General features: G+C 42.9%; 2 gene segments (V, D, J or C); both read right to left on the bottom strand.

The window, feature by feature from the left end:
- Window positions 1–433: 433 nt before the first annotated feature.
- LOC129467942 (immunoglobulin kappa variable 2-28-like) lies at window positions 434–3731 on the bottom strand. The segment is given in 2 exon segments: window positions 434–3246; window positions 3616–3731. Coding segments are annotated over 2 exon segments (459 nt in total).
- A 2670-nt stretch (window positions 3732–6401) lies between these two features.
- On the bottom strand, window positions 6402–10487 carry LOC129467483 (immunoglobulin kappa variable 2-28-like). The segment is given in 2 exon segments: window positions 6402–10002; window positions 10372–10487. Coding segments are annotated over 2 exon segments (459 nt in total).
- Window positions 10488–22199: the final 11712 nt, after the last annotated feature.

A 22199-nucleotide genomic window follows, 5' to 3' on the forward strand; every position in this document is an offset into this window, starting at 1 on the left:
ACAGCAGATGGGGACACAGTCCAGGCAGCGGTGAGAGGCAAGGCTGGGCTTTCAGCCTCAGAGCACAGAGCAGGTTCCCCACTACTCCGCAGCCTCGTGTCTCCTCCCAGATGTTCCAGATGTTCCACCTCATTCTTGCCTTAAGGCCTCCAAGTTGTTAATGGGACAGTAGCCCTCTTCCTTTCCCAGGGTTTCTACGAACTTGGCTCTCTTTTGTGTATTGTGGGGTTTGTTTGCCATCTAGAGGCAGGTTTTTGGCATAGCAACTTACAGGCTTTCTCTACTTCTGATAGTGAAAATAAATACATAAATAAATTTACCATAAATAATAAATTGACTTAATGTATCAAATCAGTAATAAAGTAAGATGAGTTTAAGAGCTCAAAAGGAGTCTGATGAGGTTAAATAGAGAAATTACTTTCAGTGGAGGACAGAGCAACACATGATTTTTTTTTTAATAGATGATGTTTTAGGAGTAATTATCATATGGTAAATAACAACTTGAAATAAGCTGCTAAAATATAATTTGATACTCTAAAATTATTTCCAAGAATCATATAAATACATTTTCAGGTTAAAACATACAAAATATGTGGGTTTATTATCAGGTCCACTCAGTGGAAGATTTCTCAAATGTGTACTTGCAGCAAAAATAACATTTATTTCTATTTGCAAGTTCAAGATTTTTGATATTTAGAAGAAAACAACTTTCCCTTCACTCTGTTCCACTCATGCTGCTGAGGATGGGTGTGGGGGCAGCGACTGTGAGGATGGAGGAAGCTGTGGGCTGAGGGTGGTTGTGCCTCCTGCCCACCTGAGTGACCTCATGGAGCAGAGCCGCCGACACCACCAAGGCCACCTGCCTGTCTCTGCACTGCCATGGCAACAGACACAGGAACCTTGTCACATTTGGTCAACTGCAACTAGTGGCTTTTTTGTACCAGCCAATTTTGATTCTACTCGTATCTTCTCTCAGGTTTAGGGGACTGTTCACCTTTCACCATTTCTTTTCACAGTGTAGCCCTTTGTTACATCAGCATTATATGAGTCGTTTGTGTGTTTGTTAAATATATCTAACCATCTTGAATGGGTTGGGACTAAGCTTGTGTCTCATGGCGAAGCAGAAATTCAAGGTCGCTAGATGCTGTCAATCACATGAGGGCTGAAGAAGATGATAGCATTTCTTAGTTCTGGGTCATACTACTTACAATTTGTGTGTCTTTGTGTGTGTGTGTGTGTGTGTGTGTGTGTGTGTTTTAACAGAGTCTCGCTATGTTGACCAGGCAGGAGTGAATGAAGTGGCATGATCTCAGCTCACTGCAACTTCCGCCTCCCGGGTTCAAGTGATTCTCCTCCCTCAGCCTCCCGAGGAGCTGGAATTACAGGCCCATGCCACCACACCTGGCTAATTTTTGTATTTTTAGTAGAGACAGAGTTTCACCATGTTGACTAGGCTGGTCCTAAACTCCTGACTTCAGCGGATTCACCTGCCTCGGCCTCTGAAAGTGCTGGGAGCCACTGCACCACGCCACACTTTGTGTTCCTTAACTGCCTTCTGCATAATGCCTTTTCAGCTCAATGATGCATATATCAGTATTTTTAAAAACATATTGTGCCATATTTTTTTCATTTGAGGGCTCCAGTGTGATTGATATCTATAAAAACTTTGCCATACAATTTTTCAACCTAACAGAAATGGAACATTGTAATTTTAATTGCACTTAAGATGGAATCTGATATCTTGGAATAAACAATCTTCCCAAGTGTACTTTATACCCTTAGCCTGAAGCGGATCTTCTTCTGTTGATTCTGTCATTATTTTGTGTCTATCACACGGTGTTATGCCATGTAGCTCACATGACTCATTATCGGGTTCAATATCATTTAGAACACTAAGTTTAATAAAATCTATGAAAAGCATAGATGCTCCATGCATTTACAACTGAAACATAGAATTCAGATTCATTTTCAGGTAATGATGTAATCACATGAAAAGAATGCATTTCTGTATTCTTTGAAATCTTTTCTTATGAAAACACAGTAATGAATTTCTATTCTAAAGTAGAACTTAGCCTAAATACCTTCAAAACTTTTAGAATTTGGAAGAGAAATAAAAAATCTCACATAATTCTATGTTTCCTTTGTACTTGAAATAAACTTTATATATTTTATCTTTGACTTTATGCAGTTATTTCTAAAGGACAGTTTTGGAATTGTGAAAATTTGCTTTTCACTTGCCGAATAGTAATTAAGACTAATCAATTTTTGACACTGGATCTCACACCTGCCATGAGTTTACAAAGTCTATTTGAATAATCCAACATCAAACGTTTCTACTCAGTGTCCTTAGCCATAGTTCCCTGCAGACAGCTTGTGTAGAATGCTTTCTCCTGTAAGACACTGGAGAGGAGGGTTTAGTGGAAGTTGGAGAGCAGAATTAGGAAGGCAGGAGACTATGAGTTTCCCAATATGACTAAGTGCCATCGTGTGTGAAAAAAATCCCCAAGCTGGTCATTTCCCATGTGTGTTCTACTTGTGTTGTCGCTAAACTGCATCCATGGTCTGGTTATTCTGACAGTTGCATGAACTTGACAAATGTGGGCAAGACAGGGAGGGTGAGGATGTGGGTTTTCATTCACTCTCCCTTCATTATAGCTGGTTGCTCCCAGGGCATGTGGCCCCCATGGATTCTCCTCCTCCTGAGGCCCTCCCCAGGCTGTGGCAGCTGGTGGGGCCTTAACATGTGGGATCTGAGGTGCTGCTGAGGCTCTCATGGAGAAGCGTCCTCAGCAGCAAACACCACCTGACGTCTCCAACAGCCTTCTCTTCTGCAGACTCAGAGACTCTGCTCAGCTGCTCCCCAGACAAGCAGCACATGTGGGCAGCTGGACCAACCCAGCACAGAGGTTTCTGTTCGAGGATGTAGCACTGTGGGAGGAGCTTGTAGAGTTTGCATGCAGTAATAAACCCCAACATCCTCAGCCTCCACCTTGCTGATTTTCAGTGTGAAATCAGTGCCTGACCCACTGCCACTGAACCTGTCTGGGACTCCAGAGGCCCGGTTGGAAACCCCATAGATCAGGAGCTGTGGAGACTGCCCTGGCTTCTGCAGGTGCCAAGCTAAATAGGTGTATCCATCACTATACCGGAGGCTCTGACTAGACCTGCAGGAGATGGAGGCCGGCTCTCCAGGAGTGACGGGCAGGGAGAGTGGAGTCTGGGTCATCACAATATCCCCACTGGTCCCTGAAAAAATAACAGAGTAGTGCAAGTTTATAGAGATACATTATGAGTAACTTTCATAATTTCTCTTGTGATACTGATTTACAGTTACATTTTTAAAGTTTTGATTTACATCATGAAAAGAAGACTTTCTAAAATAGACCCATTATTTATTAGCCACATGGGAACTCTTATTTTCAAGTTCTTAATCAGAGCACTGGTCATCGTTCCCTGGAGGTGAATCCTGATTATTCATAAGACAAACATGAATTCCATTCCCTGGAGCATAGACCACGTGACTCTATCACATTATTGGAATAACCATGGGAAGCTGTGGAGCCCACAGAGCTCACCTCCCACCCAATTCTCCTCCCTTTATCCTTCTGTCCTTACCAGGGAGCCAGAGCATTAGCAGCCCCAGGAGCTGAGCAGGGAGCCTCATGGTGAGAAGATGAACTGAGGAGTCCTGATCAGTCAAGGCAAGGTTGGAGCTGAGCTTTTATCTCAGACTCACAAGGGAAGGTCCTCCCTAGGGGACAATATGCAAATCACCCGGTGGGGGCAGTGGTGTGGAAAAGGTTGATGGGGGAGGGAGAATGTCTCTTCTGTGAACACTGAGATATAAATCCTCCCTCGGAACAAAACAAAAATAGATTCAGTCAAGTTCACCCACAATCAGGGGAAGAAGGATCTGAAGGTGAAAGTTGGGGCATTTTGTAGGGACACACTGTGTAGGCCATGACTGCAAGAAAACACCAGAACCTTGACAATGTGGAAATGTGTGTCTAGGATGCATCTCTGGGAGGTGAATGCCATCTGGCTTGATTCCCTCCCAGTCAATCTAGAGAATAAAACAGCCCCATCCCCACAAGCACTGTTGGACTGACAGCCTGCAAATAAAAAGCAGCCTGGAGCCAGTTCAAGGGCTGTCTGGTATCAGCTGTTTCCAGGATAACTGTTCAAGAATGTTCAGCTCAAATATTAGAATCTACCCTGCCCTGGCACCTGGTGAGTGAACCACACAAGAGCTCTCTGTCCAAGCGCCTCACAGGGAGAATGATGTGAGTCTCTACATTTACAGCCAAGAGCTCAGTGTAAGAAAAAGGAAAGAGAGACAAAATTTTGTGCCTCAGGGAGTTCATATAAAAGTCCTGGTGACCAGTTGTTCCATCTGGGATCTATGTCATCATAATCATCTCACAGATACAAGGTTAACCAGAGGGCTTTTTTTTTTTTTTTTTTTTTTAGTAGAGATGGGGTTTCACCATGTTGTCCGGGCTTGTCTTGAACTCCTGACCTCAAGAGATCTGCCTGCCTTGGCCTCCTAAAGTGCTGGGATTACAGGTGTGAGCCATTGTGCCTGGCCCTGCGGACTCTCCTAAGTGAAGAATCTTCTAGGTTAATGACACAGAACAAATAAGAAATAACTTTGCATGATGTTTTTTCAAGTGGTGATTAGAGAAGCTCTTCCCACGCAGTCTCCCTGCTCATGTGGAATCAGGTCCTGTCAGGGCTTCAAGGTTCTTGTCAACTCTGAGTGAGACGTGAGTCTCCCGGAGCCTGGATGTGGTGCGGTCCACAGACCCAAAGGAAATTCTCTATGTATAAAGAGCAAGAACTGCATCCACAGTTTTATGTCTCTGGGTAACCTGTACCTGTAACTGATATTTTCTTGACTTTATGTAAAAATGCTCACAGCAGGTCTCAGTATCATCCTGTATATACATCACTCTCTCTCTCTCTCTCCACACACCCTGGCTTCCTCCTTTTCTCAATGTCATAAATCTCTTCACTTCCTTAAGTTTGTCCAGTGACACCTATAAACAAATAAGTCCCTGAGAAAAGTCTCAATCAATTTAGAAATTTATTTGGTCACAGTTAAAGACATATCAGTGAAACAGCCTCAAGAGGTCTTGAGAACGTATGCCCAAGGTGGTCGGGCTACAGGTTGGTTTTACACGTTTTAGGGAGACATAAGATATCAATCAGTATGTGTAAGCTGTACATTGCTTTGATACAGAAAGGCAGGACAGCCCGAAGGAGGGGGGATGTTGGGGACTTCCAGGTCATGGTGGATTCAAAGATTCCATAAGGGGTTGAAAGAGTTTATCTAATAACCTGTAATCAACACAAGGGACTTTCTGGGTTTAGAAAAAGGGTTTTGGAGCCAAGGTTACATCATGCAGATGCAGCCTCCAGGTAGCGGGCCTCAGAGAGAATAGATTGTAATTGTTTCTTAGCAGACTTAAAAGGTGCCAAACTCTTAGTTAAATCTCTCTGGGTCAGGAAAGAGACTTAAAAAGGGGCAGGAATCTCTATAGAATGTAGATTTTCCCGCAAGAACCAGCTTTGCAGAGGCATTTTCAAATATATTAAATAACAATATCTTGGGGAAAATACTTTGATTTCTCTTAGGACGTGGTATCTGTCACGTTGGTATCTTATTGCCATAAAGAGTTTGCTTTGTCAGTCTCAAGGTCTCTGTCTTCATATTAAAAGCTGGTCAGTTTTGCCTGAATTTTAAAGGGAAGAGGGTAAGTTAAGGCATATCCAATCATCCATTCTGATCATGGACTGCATTGTATTTCAGGCTGATTTTGGTGTGTCCTTGGCTGAGAGGGGGAGTTCATTCAGTTGGTTTGGGAGCTTAGAGTTTCATTTTTGGTTTACACACCTATGTCCAGGTAAGAAGGCCCCACACAGGAGGGCTTGCTCAGAACCTGGATTGCAGGGCTCCTTACAGACCTTCTATGTCTCCTGTTGTCATGCACAAGGAAGGACACAGCCAATGACAACCCTCAGCCATCTGGGAAGAAGCTGTGTCTGCAGAGGACAGTCATGAGCTGTGAGTCTAGGGACCTGTGATTGTCTTCAGGGGTTTGTGGTCCTCAGCTTTATGGGAATTGTGTGGGCACTGGCTCAAAGAGCATCCACCAGGATTCTAATCAGAATCTCTCATTCACAGAAGGCAGTGGGTTGTCACCCACTGCCAGCACAAGAGGGACTCTATGGGGCCAGCTGCATGGAGCACTCTGGGAGAGTCACTGGCACTCGTGCTAGACAGAGCTTCATGCAACTTCTGGAGCACATGGATTTAGATCTCTTTACATCATAGTGAAAGACCATTTATCATTCTGAAGGAAACCACTGTAATTAACTAAGGTAACATCTTTAATACGTAGAAAGAAAAAAGTGATTATTTTATTGCCAAGATGATTACAAGGAAAGAAACAAACAAAAATAGCATGAAGGAAAAGAGCAACACTAGACTGAGGGCTTTGGGTAAGAGGTTGAGACTCAGTAGTGAATCCCCTGGGCCATCTTCTGTCAAAAGGGAGGGACAATCAGGAAAGGGAAATGTGCAGTAGAGGGAAAATGTTGGTTAGTAAAAGAATCCTAAGAGAAAACAAGAAGCCTCCTTCCTGAGCACCATGTTGGTGTCGGGAAGATGCACATAATCCCCCCATTCCATGTCTTACACTTTTCAGCAATTAGGGCTCATCATGAATTTGGAAGACACCATTCACTTCACAGCAGATGGGGACACAGTCAACGCAGTGGTGAGAGGCAAGGCTGGGCTTTCAGTCTCAGAGCACAGAGCAGGTTCCCCACTACTCCACAGCCTGGTGTCTCCTCCCAGATGTTCCAGATGTTCCACCTCATTCTTGCCTTAAGGCCTCCAAGTTGTTAATGGGACAGTAGCCCTCTTCCTTTCCCAGGTTTTCTACGAACTTGGCTCTCTTTTGTGTATTGTGGGGTTTGTTTGCCATCTAGAGGCAGGTTTTTGGCATAGCAACTTACAGGCTTTTTCTACTTGTGATAGGGAAAATAAACACATAAATAAATTTACCATAAATAATAAATTGACTTAATGTATCAAATCAGTAAAAAAGTAAGATGAGTTTAAGAGCTTAAAAGGAGTCTGATGAGGTTAAATAGAGAAATTACTTTCAGTGGAGGACAGAGCAACACATGATTTTTTTAAAATCCATGACGTTTTAGGAGTAATTATGATATGGTAAATAACAACTTGAAATAAGCTGCTAAAATATAATTTGATACTCAAAAATTATTTCCAAGAGTCATATAAATACATGTTCAGGTTAAAACATACAAAATATGTGGGTTTATCATCAGGTCCACTCAGTGGAAGATTTCTCAAATGTGTACTTGCAGCAAAAATAACATTTATTTCTATTTGCAAGTTCAAGATTTTTGATATTTAGAAGAGAACAACTTTCCCTTCACTCTGTTCCACTCATGCTGCTGAGGATGGGTCTGGGGGCAGCGACTGTGAGGATGGAGGAAGCTGTGGGCTGAAGGTGGTCGTGCCTCGCGCCCACCTGAGTGACCTCATGGAGCAGAGCCGCCGACACCACCAAGGCCACCTGCCTGTCTCTGCACTGCCATGGCAACAGACACAGAAACCTTGTCACATTTAGCCAACTGAAACTAGTGGCTTTTTTGTACCAGCCAATTTTGATTCTCCTCATATCTTCTTTCCAGTTTAGGGGGTTGTTCACCTTTCACCATTTGTTTTCACAGTGTAGCCCTTTGTTACATCAGCATTATATGAGTCGTTTGTGTGTTTGTTAAATATATCTAACCATCTTGAATGGGTTGGGACTAAGCTTGTGTCTCATGGCAAAGCAGAAATTCAAGGTCACTAGATGCTGTCAATCACATAAGGGCTGAAGATGACAATAGCATTGCTTAGTTCTGGGTCATACTACTTACAATTTGTGTGTGTGTGTGTGTGTGTGTGTGTGTGTGTGTGTGTTTTTAACAGAGTCTCACTCTGTTGACCAGGCTGGAGTGAAGTGGCATGATCTCAGCTCACTGCAACCTCTGCCTCCCGGGTTCAAGTGATTCTCCTCCCTCAGCCTCCCGAGGAGCTGGAATTACAGGCGCATACCACCACGTCTGGCTAATTTTTGTATTTTTAGTAGAGACAGAGTTTCACCTTGTTGACCAGGCTGGTCCTAAACTCCTGACTTCAGCGGATTCACCTGCCTCGGCCTCTGAAAGTGCTGGGATTACAGGCATGAGCCACTGCACCCCGCCACACTTTGTGTTCCTTAACTGCATTCTGCATAATGCCTTTTAAGCTCAATGATACATTTATCAGTATTTTTAAAAACATATTGTGTCACCTTTTTTTATCTGAGGGTGCCACTGTGATTGATATCTATAAAAACTTTGCCATACAATTTTTCAACCTAACAGAAATGGAACTTTGTAATTTTAATTGCACTTATGATGGAATCTGATATCTTGGAATAAACAATCTTCCCAAGTGTACTTTATACCCTTAGCCTGAGCAGATCTTCTTCTGTTGATTCTGTCATTATTTTGTGTCTATCACACGGTGTTATGCCATGTAGCTCATATGACTCATTATCGGGTTCAATATCGTTTAGAACACTAAGTTTAATAAAATCTATGAAAAGCATAGATGCTCCATGCATTTACAACTGAAACATAGAATTCAGATTCATTTTCAGGTAATGATGTAATCACATGAAAAGAATGCATTTCTGTATTCTTTGAAATCTTTTCCTATGAAAACACAGTAATAAATTTCTATTCTAAAGTAGAACTTAGCCTAAATACCTTCAAAATTTTTAGAATTTGGAAGAGAAATAAAAAATCTCACATAATTCTGAATATTTCCTTTGTACTTGAAATAAACTTTTTATATTTTATCTTCGACTTTATGCAGTTATTTCTAAAGGACAGTTTTGGAATTGTGAAAATTTGCTTTTCACTTGCCAAATAATAATTAAGAGTAATCAATTTTTGACACTGGATCTCACACCTGCCATGAGTTTACAAAGTCTATTTGAATAATCCAACATCAAACGTTTCTACTCAGTGTCCTTAGCCATAGTTCCCTGCACACAGCTTGTGTAGAATGCTTTCTCCTGTAAGACACTGGAGAGGAGCGTTTAGTGGGAGTCAGAGAGCAGAATTAGGGATACGGGAGACTATGAGTTTCCCAGTATGACTAAGTGCCATCGTGTGTGAAAAAAAACCCCAAGCTGGTCATTTCCCATGTGTGTTCTACTTGTGTTGTCGCTAAACTGCATCCATGGTCTGGTTACTCTGACAGTTGCATGAACTTGACAAATGTGGGCAAGACAGGGAGGGTGAGGATGTGGGTTTTCATTCACTCTCCCTTCATTATAGCTGGTTGCTCCCAGGGCATGTGGCCCCCATGGATTCTCCTCCTCCTGAGGCCCTCCCCAGGCTGTGGCAGCTGGTGGGGCCTTAACATGCGGGATCTGAGGTGCTGCTGAGGCTCTCATGGAGAAGCGTCCTCAGCAGCAAACACCACCTGACGTCTCCAACAGCCTTCTCTTCTGCAGACTCAGAGACTCTGCTCAGCTGCTCCCCAGACAAGCAGCACATGTGGGCAGCTGGACCAACCCAGCACAGAGGTTTCTGTTCGAGGATGTAGCACTGTGGGAGGAGCTTGTAGAGTTTGCATGCAGTAATAAACCCCAACATCCTCAGCCTCCACCTTGCTGATTTTCAGTGTGAAATCAGTGCCTGACCCACTGCCACTGAACCTGTCTGGGACTCCAGAGGCCCGGTTGGAAACCCCATAGATCAGGAGCTGTGGAGACTGGCCTGGCTTCTGCAGGTGCCAAGCTAAATAGGTGTATCCATTACTATGCAGGAGGCTCTGACTAGACCTGCAGGAGATGGAGGCCGGCTCTCCAGGAGTGACGGGCAGGGAGAGTGGAGTCTGGGTCATCACAATATCCCCACTGGTCCCTGAAAAAATAACAGAGTAGTGCAAGTTTATAGAGATACATTATGAGTAACTTTCATAATTTCTCTTGTGATACTGATTTACAGTTACATTTTTAAAGTTTTGATTTACATCATGAAAAGAAGACTTTCTAAAATAGACCCATTATTTATTAGCCACATGGGAACTCTTATTTTCAAGTTCTTAATCAGAGCACTGGTCATCGTTCCCTGGAGGTGAATCCTGATTATTCATAAGACAAACATGAATTCCATTCCCTGGAGCATAGACCACGTGACTCTATCACATTATTGGAATAACCATGGAAAGCTGTGGAGCCCACAGAGCTCACCTCCCACCCAATTCTCCTCCCTTTATCCTTCTGTCCTTACCAGGGAGCCAGAGCATTAGCAGCCCCAGGAGCTGAGCAGGGAGCCTCATGGTGAGAAGATGAACTGAGGAGTCCTGATCAGTCAAGGCAAGGTTGGAGCTGAGCTTTTATCTCAGACTCACAAGGGAAGGTCCTCCCTAGGGGACAATATGCAAATCACCCGGTGGGGGCAGTGGTGTGGAAAAGGTTGATGGGGGAGGGAGAATGTCTCTTCTGTGAACACTGAGATATAAATCCTCCCTCGGAACAAAACAAAAATAGATTCAGTCAAGTTCACCCACAATCAGGGGAAGAAGGATCTGAAGATGAAAGTTGGGGCATTTTGTAGGGACACACTGTGTAGGCCATGACTGCAAGAAAACACCAGAACCTTGACAATGTGGAAATGTGTGTCTAGGATGCATCTCTGGGAGGTGAATGCCATCTGGCTTGATTCCCTCCCAGTCAATCTAGAGAATAAAACAGCCCCATCCCCACAAGCACTGCTGGACTGAGAGCCTGCAAATAAAAAGCAGCCTGGAGCCAGTTCAAGGGCTGTCTGGTATCAGCTGTTTCCAGGATAACTGTTCAAGAATGTTCAGGTCAAATATTAGAATCTACCCTGCCCTGGCACCTGGTGAGTGAACCACACAAGAGCTCTCTGTCCAAGCGCCTCACAGGGAGAATGATGTGAGTCTCTACATTTACAGCCAAGAGCTCAGTGTAAGAAAAAGGAAAGAGAGACAAAATTTTGTGCCTCAGGGAGTTCATATAAAAGTCCTGGTGACCAGTTGTTCAATCTGGGATCTATGTCATCATAATCATCTCACAGATACAAGGTTAACCAGAGGGCTTTTTTTTTTTTTTTTTTTAGTAGAGATGGGGTTTCACCATGTTGTCCGGGCTTGTCTTGAACTCCTGACCTCAAGAGATCTGCCTGCCTTGGCCTCCTAAAGTGCTGGGATTACAGGTGTGAGCCATTGTGCCTGGCCCTGAGGACTCTCCTAAGTGAAGAATCTTCTAGGTTAATGACACAGAACAAATAAGAAATAACTTTGCATGATGTTTTTTCAAGTGGTGATTAGAGAAGCTCTTCCCACGCAGTCTCCCTGCTCATGTGGAATCAGGTCCTGTCAGGGCTTCAAGGTTCTTGTCAACTCTGAGTGAGACGTGAGTCTCCCGGAGCCTGGATGTGGTGCGGTCCACAGACCCAAAGGAAATTCTCTATGTATAAAGAGCAAGAACTGCATCCACAGTTGTATCTCTCCGGGTAACCTGTACCTGTAACTGATATTTTCTTGACTTTATGTAAAAATGCTCAAAGCAGGTCTCATTTCACTCCTGTATATACATCACACTCTCTCTCTCTCTCTTTCTCTCTCCCCCCACACACCCCGGCTTCCTCCTTTTCTCAATGTCATAAATCTCTTCACTTCCTTAAATGTGTCCAGTGACACCTATAAACAAATAAGTCCCTGAGAAAAGTCTCAATCAATTTAGAAATTTATTTGGTCACAGTTAAAGACATATCAGTGAAACAGCCTCAGGAAGTCTTGAGAACGTATGCCCAAGGTGGTCGGGCTACAGGTTGGTTTTACACGTTTTAGGGAGACATAAGATATCAATCAATATGTGTAAGCTGTACATTGCTTTGATACAGAAAGGCAGGACAGCCCGAAGGAGGGGGGATGTTGGGGACTTCCAGGTCATGGTGGATTCAAAGATTCCATAAGGGGTTGAAAGAGTTTATCTAATAACCTGTAATCAACACAAGGGACTTTCTGGGTTTAGAAAAAGGGTTTTGGAGCCAAGGTTACATCATGCAGATGCAGCCTCCAGGTAGCAGGCCTCAGAGAGAATAGATTGTAATTGTTTCTTAGCAGACTTAAAAGGTGCCAAACTCTTAGTTAAATCTCTCTGGGTCAGGAAAGAGACTTAAAAAGGGGTAGGAATCTCTATAGAATGTAGATTTTGCCACAAGAACCAGCTTTGCAGAGGCATTTTCAAATATATTAAATAACAATATCTTGGGGAAAATACTTTGATTTCTCTTAGGACGTGGTATCTGTCACGTTGGTATCTTATTGCCATAAAGAGTTTGCTTTGTCAGTCTCAAGGTCTCTGTCTTCATATTAAAAGCTGGTCAGTTTTGCCTGAATTTTAAAGGGAAGAGGGTAAGTTAAGGCATATCCAATCATCCATTCTGATCATGGACTGCATTGTATTTCAGGCTGATTTTGGTGTGTCCTTGGCTGAGAGGGGGAGTTCATTCAGTTGGTTTGGGAGCTTAGAGTTTCATTTTTGGTTTACACACCTATGTCCAGGTAAGAAGGCCCCACACAGGAGGGCTTGCTCAGAACCTGGATTGCAGGGCTCCTTACAGACCTTCTATGTCTCCTGTTGTCATGCACAAGGAAGGACACAGCCAATGACAACCCTCAGCCATCTGGGAAGAAGCTGTGTCTGCAGAGGACAGTCATGAGCTGTGAGTCTAGGGACCTGTGATTGTCTTCAGAGGTCTGTTGTCCTCAGCATTCATGGGAATTGTGTGGGCACTGGCTCAAAGAGCATCCACCAGGATTCTAATCAGAATCTCTCATTCACAGAAGGCAGTGGGTTGTCACCCACTGCCAGCACAAGAGGGACTCTATGGGGCCAGCTGCATGGAGCACTCTGGGAGAGTCACTGGCACTCGTGCTAGACAGAGCTTCATGCAACTTCTGGAGCACACGGATTTAGATCTCTTTACATCATTTTGAAAGACCATTTATCATTCTGAAGGAAACCACTGTAATTAACTAAGGTAACATCTTTAATACGTAGAAAGAAAAAAGTGATTATTTTATTGCCAAGATGATTATAAGAAAAGAAACAAGCAAAAATAGCATGAAGGAAAGAGCAACACTAGACTGAGGGCTTTGGGTTAGAGGTTGAGACTCAGTAGTGAATCCCCTGGGCCATCTTCTGTCAAAAGGGAGGGACAATCAGGAAAGGGAAATGTGCAGTAGAGGGAAAATGTTGGTTAGTAAAAGAATCCTAAGAGAAAACAAGAAGCCTCCTTCCTGAGCATCATGTTGGTGTCGGGAAGATGCAAATAATCCCCCCATTCCATGTCTTACACTTTTCAGCAATTAGGGCTCAGCATGAATTTAGAAGACACCATTCACTTCACAGCAGATGGGGACACAGTCCAGGCAGCGGTGAGAGGCAAGGCTGGGCTTTCAGCCTCAGAGCACAGAGCAGGTTCCCCGCTACTCCGCAGCCTGGTGTCTCCTCCCAGATGTTCCAGATGTTCCACCTCATTCTTGCCTTAAGGCCTCCAAGTTGTTAATGGGACAGTAGCCCTCTTCCTTTCCCAGGGTTTCTACGAACTTGGCTCTCTTTTGTGTATTGTGGGGTTTGTTTGCCATCTAGAGGCAGGTTTTTGGCATAGCAACTTACAGGCTTTTTCTACTTATGATAGCGAAAATAAATACATAAATAAATTCATCATAAATAATAAATTGACTTAATGCATTGAATCTGTAAAAAAAAAATAAGGTCAGTTTGAGAGTTTAAAATGAGCCTGACGAGGTTAAAAAGACAAATTACTTTTAGTAAAGGACAGTTGGAGCAATAGATGATTCTTTCTTTAATCGATGACATTTTAGGAGTAATTATTAAATGGTATATAAAACTTGAAATAAGCTGATAAAATATAATTTTATATGCAAAAAAATTTCCAAGAAACATACAAATACATTTTCAGATTAAAACGAACAAAAAATGTGGTTTATCATCAGATCCGCTAAATGGAAGATTTCTCAAATGAGTTCTTCAAGCAAAAATACCATTTATCCCTATTTGAAAGTTCAAGATTTTTGAGCTTTAGAAGAAAACAGCTTTCCCTTCACTCTGTTCCACTCACGCTTTTGAGGACGGCCGTGGGGGCTGTGACTGTGAGGAAGAAGGAAAGCTGTGCACTAAGGGTGGTCGTGCCTCCTGTGCACCTGAGTGACCTCATGGAACAGACCCACCAACATCACCAAGGCCACCCACCTGCCTCTCCACTGCCATGGCACAGACACAGAAACCTTGTCACATTTGGTCAAGTGCAACTAGAAGCTTCTTTGTACCAGCCGCTTTTGATTCTGCTTGTATCTTCTCTCAGGTTCGGGGGATCGTTTACCTTTCACCATTTTGTTCTAAGAGTGTAGCCCTTTGTTACATCAGCATTATATAAGTTGTTTGTTTGTTTGTTTAAGATATCTAACCATCTTGAATGGGTTGGGACTAATCTTGTGTCTCACAGCAAAGCAGAAATTCAAGGTCGTTAGAGGCAGAGGGAGCCAAGATGGCCAAATAGGAACAGCTCCGGTCTATAGCTCCCAGCATGAGTGACGCAGAAGACAGGTGATTTCTGCATTTCCATCTGAGGTACCAGGTTCATCTCACTAGGAAGTGCCAGACAGTGGGCGCAGGACAGCGGGTGCAGCGCACTGTGCATGAGCCGAAGCAGGGGGAGGCATTGCCTCACCCAGGAAGCAAAAGGGGTCAGGGAGTTCCCTTTCCTAGTCAAAGAAAGGGGTGACAGATAGCACCTGGAAAATCAGGTCACTCCCGTCCTAATACTGCGCTTTTCTGATGGCCTTAAAAAACAGCACACCAGGAGATTATATCCTGCACCTGGCTCAAAGGGTCCTACACCCACCAAGTCTGGCTGATTGCTAGCACAGCAGTCTGAGGTCAAACTGCAAGACAGCAGCGAGGCTGGGGGAGGAGCACCCGCCATTGCCCAGGCTTGCTTAGGTAAACAAAGCAACCGGGAAGCTCGAACTGGGTGGAGCCCACCACAGCTCAGACAGGCCTGCGTGCCTCTGTAGGCTCCACCTCTGGGGGCAGGGCACAGACCAACAAAAAGACAGCAGTACCCTCTGCAGACTTAAATGTCCCTGTCGGACAGCTTTGAAGAGAGTAGTGGTTATCCCAGCACACAGCTGGAGATCTGAGAACAAGCAGACTGCCTCCTCAAGTGGGTCCCTGACCCCTGACCCCTGAGCAGCCTAACTGGGAGGCACACTCAAGTAGGGGCAGACTGACACCTCACATGGCCGGGTACTCCTCTGAGACAAAACTTTCAGAGGAACGATCAGGCAGCAGCATCCGCGGTTCATGAAAATCTGCTGTTCTGCAACCTCTGCTGCTGATACCCAGGCAAACAGGGTCTGGAGTGGACCTCTGGCAAACTCCAACAGACCTGCAGCTGACGGGCCTGTCTGTTAGAAGGAAAACTAACAAACAGAAAGGGCATCCACACTAAAAACCCATCTGTACATCACCATCATCAAAGACCAAAAGTAGATAAAACCACAAAGATGGGGAAAAAGCAGAGCAGAAAAACTGGAAATTCTAAAAAGCAGAGTGCCTCTCCTCCTGCAAAGGAATGCAGTTCCTTACCAGCAACAGAACAAAGCTGGATGGAGAATGAGTTTGACGGGTTGAGAGAAGAAGTCTTCAGACGATCAAACTACTACGAGCTACAGGAGGAAATTCAAACCAAAGGCAAAGAAGTTAAAAATTTGAAAAAAATTTAGACGAATGGATAACTAGAATAACCAATACAGAGAAGTGCTTAAAGGAACTGATGGAGCTCAAAGCCAAGGCTCGAGAACTACGTGAAGAATGCAGAAGCCTCAGGAACCGATGCGATCGACTGGAAAAAAGGGTGTTAGATCAGTGATGGAAGATGAAATGAATGAAATGAAGTGAGAAGGGAAGTTTAGGGAAAAAAGAATAAAAAGAAAGCAACAAAGCCTCCAAGAAATTTGGGACTATGTGAAAAGACCAAAACTACGTCTGATTGGTGTACCTGAAAGTGACTGGGAGAATGGAACCAAGTTGGAAAACACTCTGCAAGATATTATCCAGGAGAACTTCCCCAATCTAGCAAGGCAGGTCAACATTCAGATTCAGGAAATACAGAGAACGCCACAAAGATACTCCTCGAGATGAGCAACTCCAAGACACTTAATTGTCAGATTCATCAAAGTTGAAATGAAGGAAAAAACGTTAAGAGCAGCCAGAGAGAAAGGTCGGGTTACCCACAAAGGGAAGCCCATCAGACTAACAGCAGATCTCTTGGCAGAAACTCTACAAGCCAGAAGAGAGTGTGGGCCAATATTCAACATTCTTAAAGAAAAGAATTTTCAACCCAGAATTTCATATGCAGCCAAACTAAGCTTCATAAGTGAAGGAGAAATAAAATACTTTACAGACAAGCAAATGCTGAGAGATTTTGTCAGCACCAGGCCTGCCCTAAAAGAGCCCCTGAGGAAGCACTAAACATGGAAAGGAAAAACTGGTACCAGCCACTGCAAAATCATGCCAAAATGTAAAGATCATTGAGGCTAGGAAGAAACTGCATCAACTAACGAGCAAAATAACCAGCTAACATCATCATGACGGGATCAAATTCACACATAACAATATTAACTTTAAATGTAAATGGACTAAATGCTCCAATTAAAAGACACAGACTGGCAAATTGGATAAACAGTCAAGACCCATCAGTGTGCTGTATTCAGGAAACCCATCTCACGTGCAGAGACACACATAGGCTCAAAATAAAAGGATGGAGGAAGATCTACCAAGCAAATGGAAAACAAAAAAAGGCAGGGGTTGCAATCCTAGTCTCTGATAAAACACACTTTAAACCAACAAAGATCAAAAGAGACAAAGAAGGCCATTCCATAATGGTAAAGGGATCAATTCAACAAGAAGAGCTAACTATCCTAAATATATATGCACCCAACACAGGAGCACCCAGAATCATAAAGCAAGTCCTGAGTGACTACAAAGAGACTTAGACTCCCACACAATAATAATGGGGGAATTTAACACCCCATTGTCAACATTAGACAGATCAACGAGACAGAAAGTTAACAAGGATATCCAGGAATTGAACTCACCTCTACACCAACCGGACCTAATAGACATCTACAGAACTCTCCACCCCAAATCAACAGAATATACATTCTTTTCAGCACCACACCACACCTATTCCAAAAGTGACCACATAGTTGAAAGTAAAGCTCTCCTCAGCAAATGTAAAAGAACAGAAATTATAACAAACTGTCTCTCAGACCACAGTGCAATCAAACTAGAACTCAGGATTAAGAAACTCACTCAAAACTGCTCAACTACATGGAAACTGAACAACCTGCTCCTGAATGACTACTGCGTACATAATGAAATGAAGGCAGAAATAAAGATGTTCTTTGAAAACAACGAGAACAAAGACACAACATACCAGCATCTCTGGGACACATTCAAAGCAGTGTGTACAGGGAAATTTATAGCACTAAATGCCCACAAGAAAAAGCAGGAAAGATCCAAAATTGACACCCTAACATCACAATTAAAAGAACTAGAAAAGCAAGAGGAAACACATTCCAAAGCTAGCAGAAGGCAAGAAATAACTAAGATCAGAGCAGAACTGAAGGAAATAGACACAAAAAACCCTTCAACAAATTAATGAATCCAGGAGCTGGTTTTTTGAAAAGATCAGCAAAATTGATAGACTGCTAGCAAGACTAATAAAGAAGAAAAGAGAGAAGAATCAAATAGACGCAATAAAAAATGATAAAGGGGATATCACCACCGATCCCCCAGAAATGTGAACTACCATCAGAAAATACTACAAACACCTCTACACAAATAAACTAGAAAATCTAGAAGAAATGGATAAATTCCTGGACACATACACCCTCCCAAGACTAAACCAGGAAGAAGTTGGATCTCTGAATAGACAAATAACAGGCTCTGAAATTGTGGCAATAATCAATAGCTTACCAACCAAAAAGAGTCCAGGACCAGATGGATTCACAGCCGAATTCTAACAGAGGTACAAGGAGGAACTGGTACCATTCCTTCTGAAACTATTCCAATCAATAGAAAAAGAGGGAATCCTCCCTAACTCATTTTATGAGGCCAGCATCATCCTGATACCAAAGCCAGGCAGAGACATAACCAAAAAAGAGAATTTTAGACCAATATCCTTGATGAATATTGATGCAAAAATCCTCAATAAAATACTGGCAAACCGAATCCAGCAGCACATCAAAAAGCTTATCCACCATGATCAAGTGGGCTTCATCCCTGGGATGCAAGGCTGGTTCAACACACACAAATCAATAAATGTAATCCAGCATATGAACAGAACCAAAGACAAAAACCACGATTATCTCAATAGATGCGGAAAAGGCCTTTGACAAAATTCAACAACTCTTCATGCTAAAAACTCTCAATAAATTAGGTATTGATGGGACGTATCTCAAAATAATAAGAGCTATCTATGACAAACCCACAGCCGATATCATATTCAATGGGCAAAAACTGGAAGCATTCCCTTTGAAAACTGGCACAAGACAGGGATGCCCTCTCTCACCAATCCTATTCAACATACTGTTGGAAGTTCTGGCCAGGGCAATCAGGAAGGAGAAGGAAATAAAAGATATTCACTTAGGAAAAGAGGAAGTCAAATTGTCCCTGTTTGCAGATGACATGATTGTATATCTAGAAAACCCCATCGTCTCAGCCTCAAATCTCCTTAAGCTGATAAGTAACTTCAGCAAATTCACCGGATACAAAATCAATGTACAAAACACAAGCATTCTTATACACCAATAACAGACAAACAGAGCCAAATCATGAGTGAACTCCCATTCACAATTGCTTCAAAGAGAATAAAATACCTAGGAATCCAACTTACAAGGGATGGGAAGGACCTCTTCAAGGAGAACTACAAACCACTGCTCAATGAAATAAAAGAGGATACAAACAAATGGAAGAACATTCCATGCTCATGGATAGGAAGAATTAATATCATGAAAATAACCATACTGCCCAAGGTAATTTATAGATTCAATGCCATCCCCATCAAGCTACCAATGACTTTCTTCACAGAATTGGAAAAAACTACTTTAAAGTTCATATGGAACCAAAAAAGAGCCCGCATTGCCAAGTCAATCCTAAGCCAAAAGAACAAAGCCGGAGGCATCACACTACCTGACTTCAAACTATACTACAAGGCTACAGTAACCAAAACAGCATGGTACTGATATCAAAACAGAGATATAGATCAATGGAACAGAACAGAGCCCTCAGAAATAATGCCACATATCTACAACTATCTGATCTTTGACAAACCTGACAAAAACAATCAACGAGGAAAGGATTCCCTATTTAACAAATGGTGCTGGGAAAACTGGCTAGCCATATGTAGAAAGCTGAAACTGGATCCCTTCCTTACACCTTATACAAAAATTAATTCAAGATGGATTAAAGACTTACATGTTAGACCTAAAACCATAAAAACCCTAGAAGAAAACCTAGGCAATACCATTCAGGACATAGGCATGGGCAAGGACTTCATGTCTAAAACACCAAAAGCAATGGCAACAAAAGCCAATATTGACAAATGGGATCTAATTAAACTAAAGAGCTTCTGCACAGCAAAAGAAACTACCATCAGAGTGAACAGGCAACCTACAGAATGGGAGAACATTTGTGCAGCCCACTCATCTGACAAAAGGCTAATATCCAGAATCTATAATGAACTCAAACAAATTTACAAGAAAAAAACAAACAACCCCATCAACAAGTGGGCGAAGGATATGAACAGACACTTCTCAAAAGAAGACATTTATGCAGCCAATAAACACATGAAAAAATGCTCATCATCACTGGCCATCAGAGAAATGCAAATCAAAACCACAATGAAATACCATCTCACACCAGTTAAAATGGCCATCATTAAAAAGTCAGGAAACAACAGGTGCTGGAGAGGATGTGGAGAAATAGGAACACTTTTACACTGTTGGTGGGACTGTAAACTAGTTCAACCATTGTGGAAGTCAGTGTGGCGATTCCTCAGGGATCTCGAACTAGAAATACCATTTGACCCAGCCATCCTATTACTGGGTATATACCCAAAGGATTATAAATCATGCTGCTATAAAGACACATGCACACGTATGTTTATTGTGGCACTATTCACAATAGCAAAGACTTGGAACCAACCCAAATGTCCAACAACGATAGACTGGATTAAGAAAATGTGGCACATATACACCATGGAATACTATGCAGCCATAAAAAAGGATGAGTTCATGTCCTTTGTAGGGACATGGATGAAACTGGAAATCATCATTCTCAGTAAACTATCGCAAGGACAAAAAACCAAACACCACATGTTCTCACTCAGAGGTGGGAATTGAACAATAAGAACATATGGACACAGGAAGGAGAACATCACACTCCAGGGACTGTTGTGGGGTGGGGGGAGGGGGGAGGGATAGCATTAGGAGATATACCTCATGCTAAATGATGAGTTAATGGGTGCAGCACACCAACATGGCACATGTATACATATGTAACAAACCTGCACATTGTGCACATGTACCCTAAAACTTATAGTAATAATAATAATAATAAAAGACTAATTGTGAAATATTTGGATGTAAGTTGATTTGGATGTCCCTGATTACATAGCATCAGTATGTAAGACAATACACTATTTTCAATTATGGTTTTGTCAAGTTCTCAAAATACAGGATTGACTTTTAACTGAAACTATTTCTGTGTGCTGGCATAATACCATTTGTGCTATTTTCTTATATTTATTCTGTATATTAGAAAGGGATATTAATTAACTAAAAAAAATTAATCGATTAGTTCTCCACTGAAAACTCAAAAAGCTAGAATGGTTTGTTTCTGCCAAATGACTACATCACCTGTCCATCAAGGGTTCACATTCAGGCTGAACCCTGGACATGGAATGAACCCAGGTGCCCATCAATTATGGGTAGAGTAAATAAAACGTGGCACATATACTTTAAGTTTTAGGGTACATGTGCACAATGTGCAGGTTAGTTACATATGTATACATGTATACATGTGCCATGTTGGTGTGCGGAGGGATAGCATTTGGAGATAACCTAATGTTAGATTCAATGCTTTACAGGTTTGTAAATGCTTCCTGCATTTCTTGCCTTGCATTGCCTTGGACCAGCTAAGTGGCCCACACTTTGAGAAGTGCTATTCTATGCAGTGGGCTGTTTGGAGAAACGCATGACTGATCTTTCCAGATTGTCTAGTCAGAAGGGAAACAAAGCTGGGATCTGGAAATCAGCTTGTTCCAGGGAATATGCACATGAAGGGGATCTCCTTCCTGTCTGTCATAGGGCCACACCTCTGCCATCAGGAGCCAGTCTACACCACCATGTCCTCTTCTGTCAGCATAATTCTCATACTGATGCCTGCCTTTCTCATTTGAAGGCAGGGGGATAACTTTGGGTGACTCTAGGGCAGGGTGCTGAGCAGGGGCTGCAGGAGGGAACTGGGGCCAGAGTTGGAGCCAGGTGCACTGCTCTGCATAGGTCTGAATGCCCTGTCCCGGGAAAGCAGGGAGAAAGTGGTGTGGGTGGAATAACTCATGGTGGCTCTAGGGCCAGGCCCCTGAACAGGCGCTGCAGCAGTGGACTGGGACAGAGGTGGAGCTTGCTGCTTTGCAGGGGTCTGTATGTTCTTTCCTGGGGAACCATGGAGAAAGGGGTGTGGGGGCTGCTGTGGTTGGGATGATGTTGACATGAACTCTGTGGCAGACCAGAACCCCAGCCTTAGAACCCTGGCATCACAAGACCTTAGGACACACTAATCTTTGGCTCCTGGGGCTATGGGATGTCAGAGCTAGAAGGGACTTCAGGGGTTACCTTGCTAATACTGCTTATTTTCCAAACCAAGGTCATTGCTGTGTTTCTGATCCCAAACACTCTGGGCCAAGTGTTCACCTTCTCTTCCTCCAGGTCCCAC

This window comes from Symphalangus syndactylus, chromosome 18 (assembly GCF_028878055.3).
Source record: "Symphalangus syndactylus isolate Jambi chromosome 18, NHGRI_mSymSyn1-v2.1_pri, whole genome shotgun sequence".
In the NCBI taxonomy this organism is placed as follows: Eukaryota; Metazoa; Chordata; class Mammalia; order Primates; family Hylobatidae; genus Symphalangus; species Symphalangus syndactylus.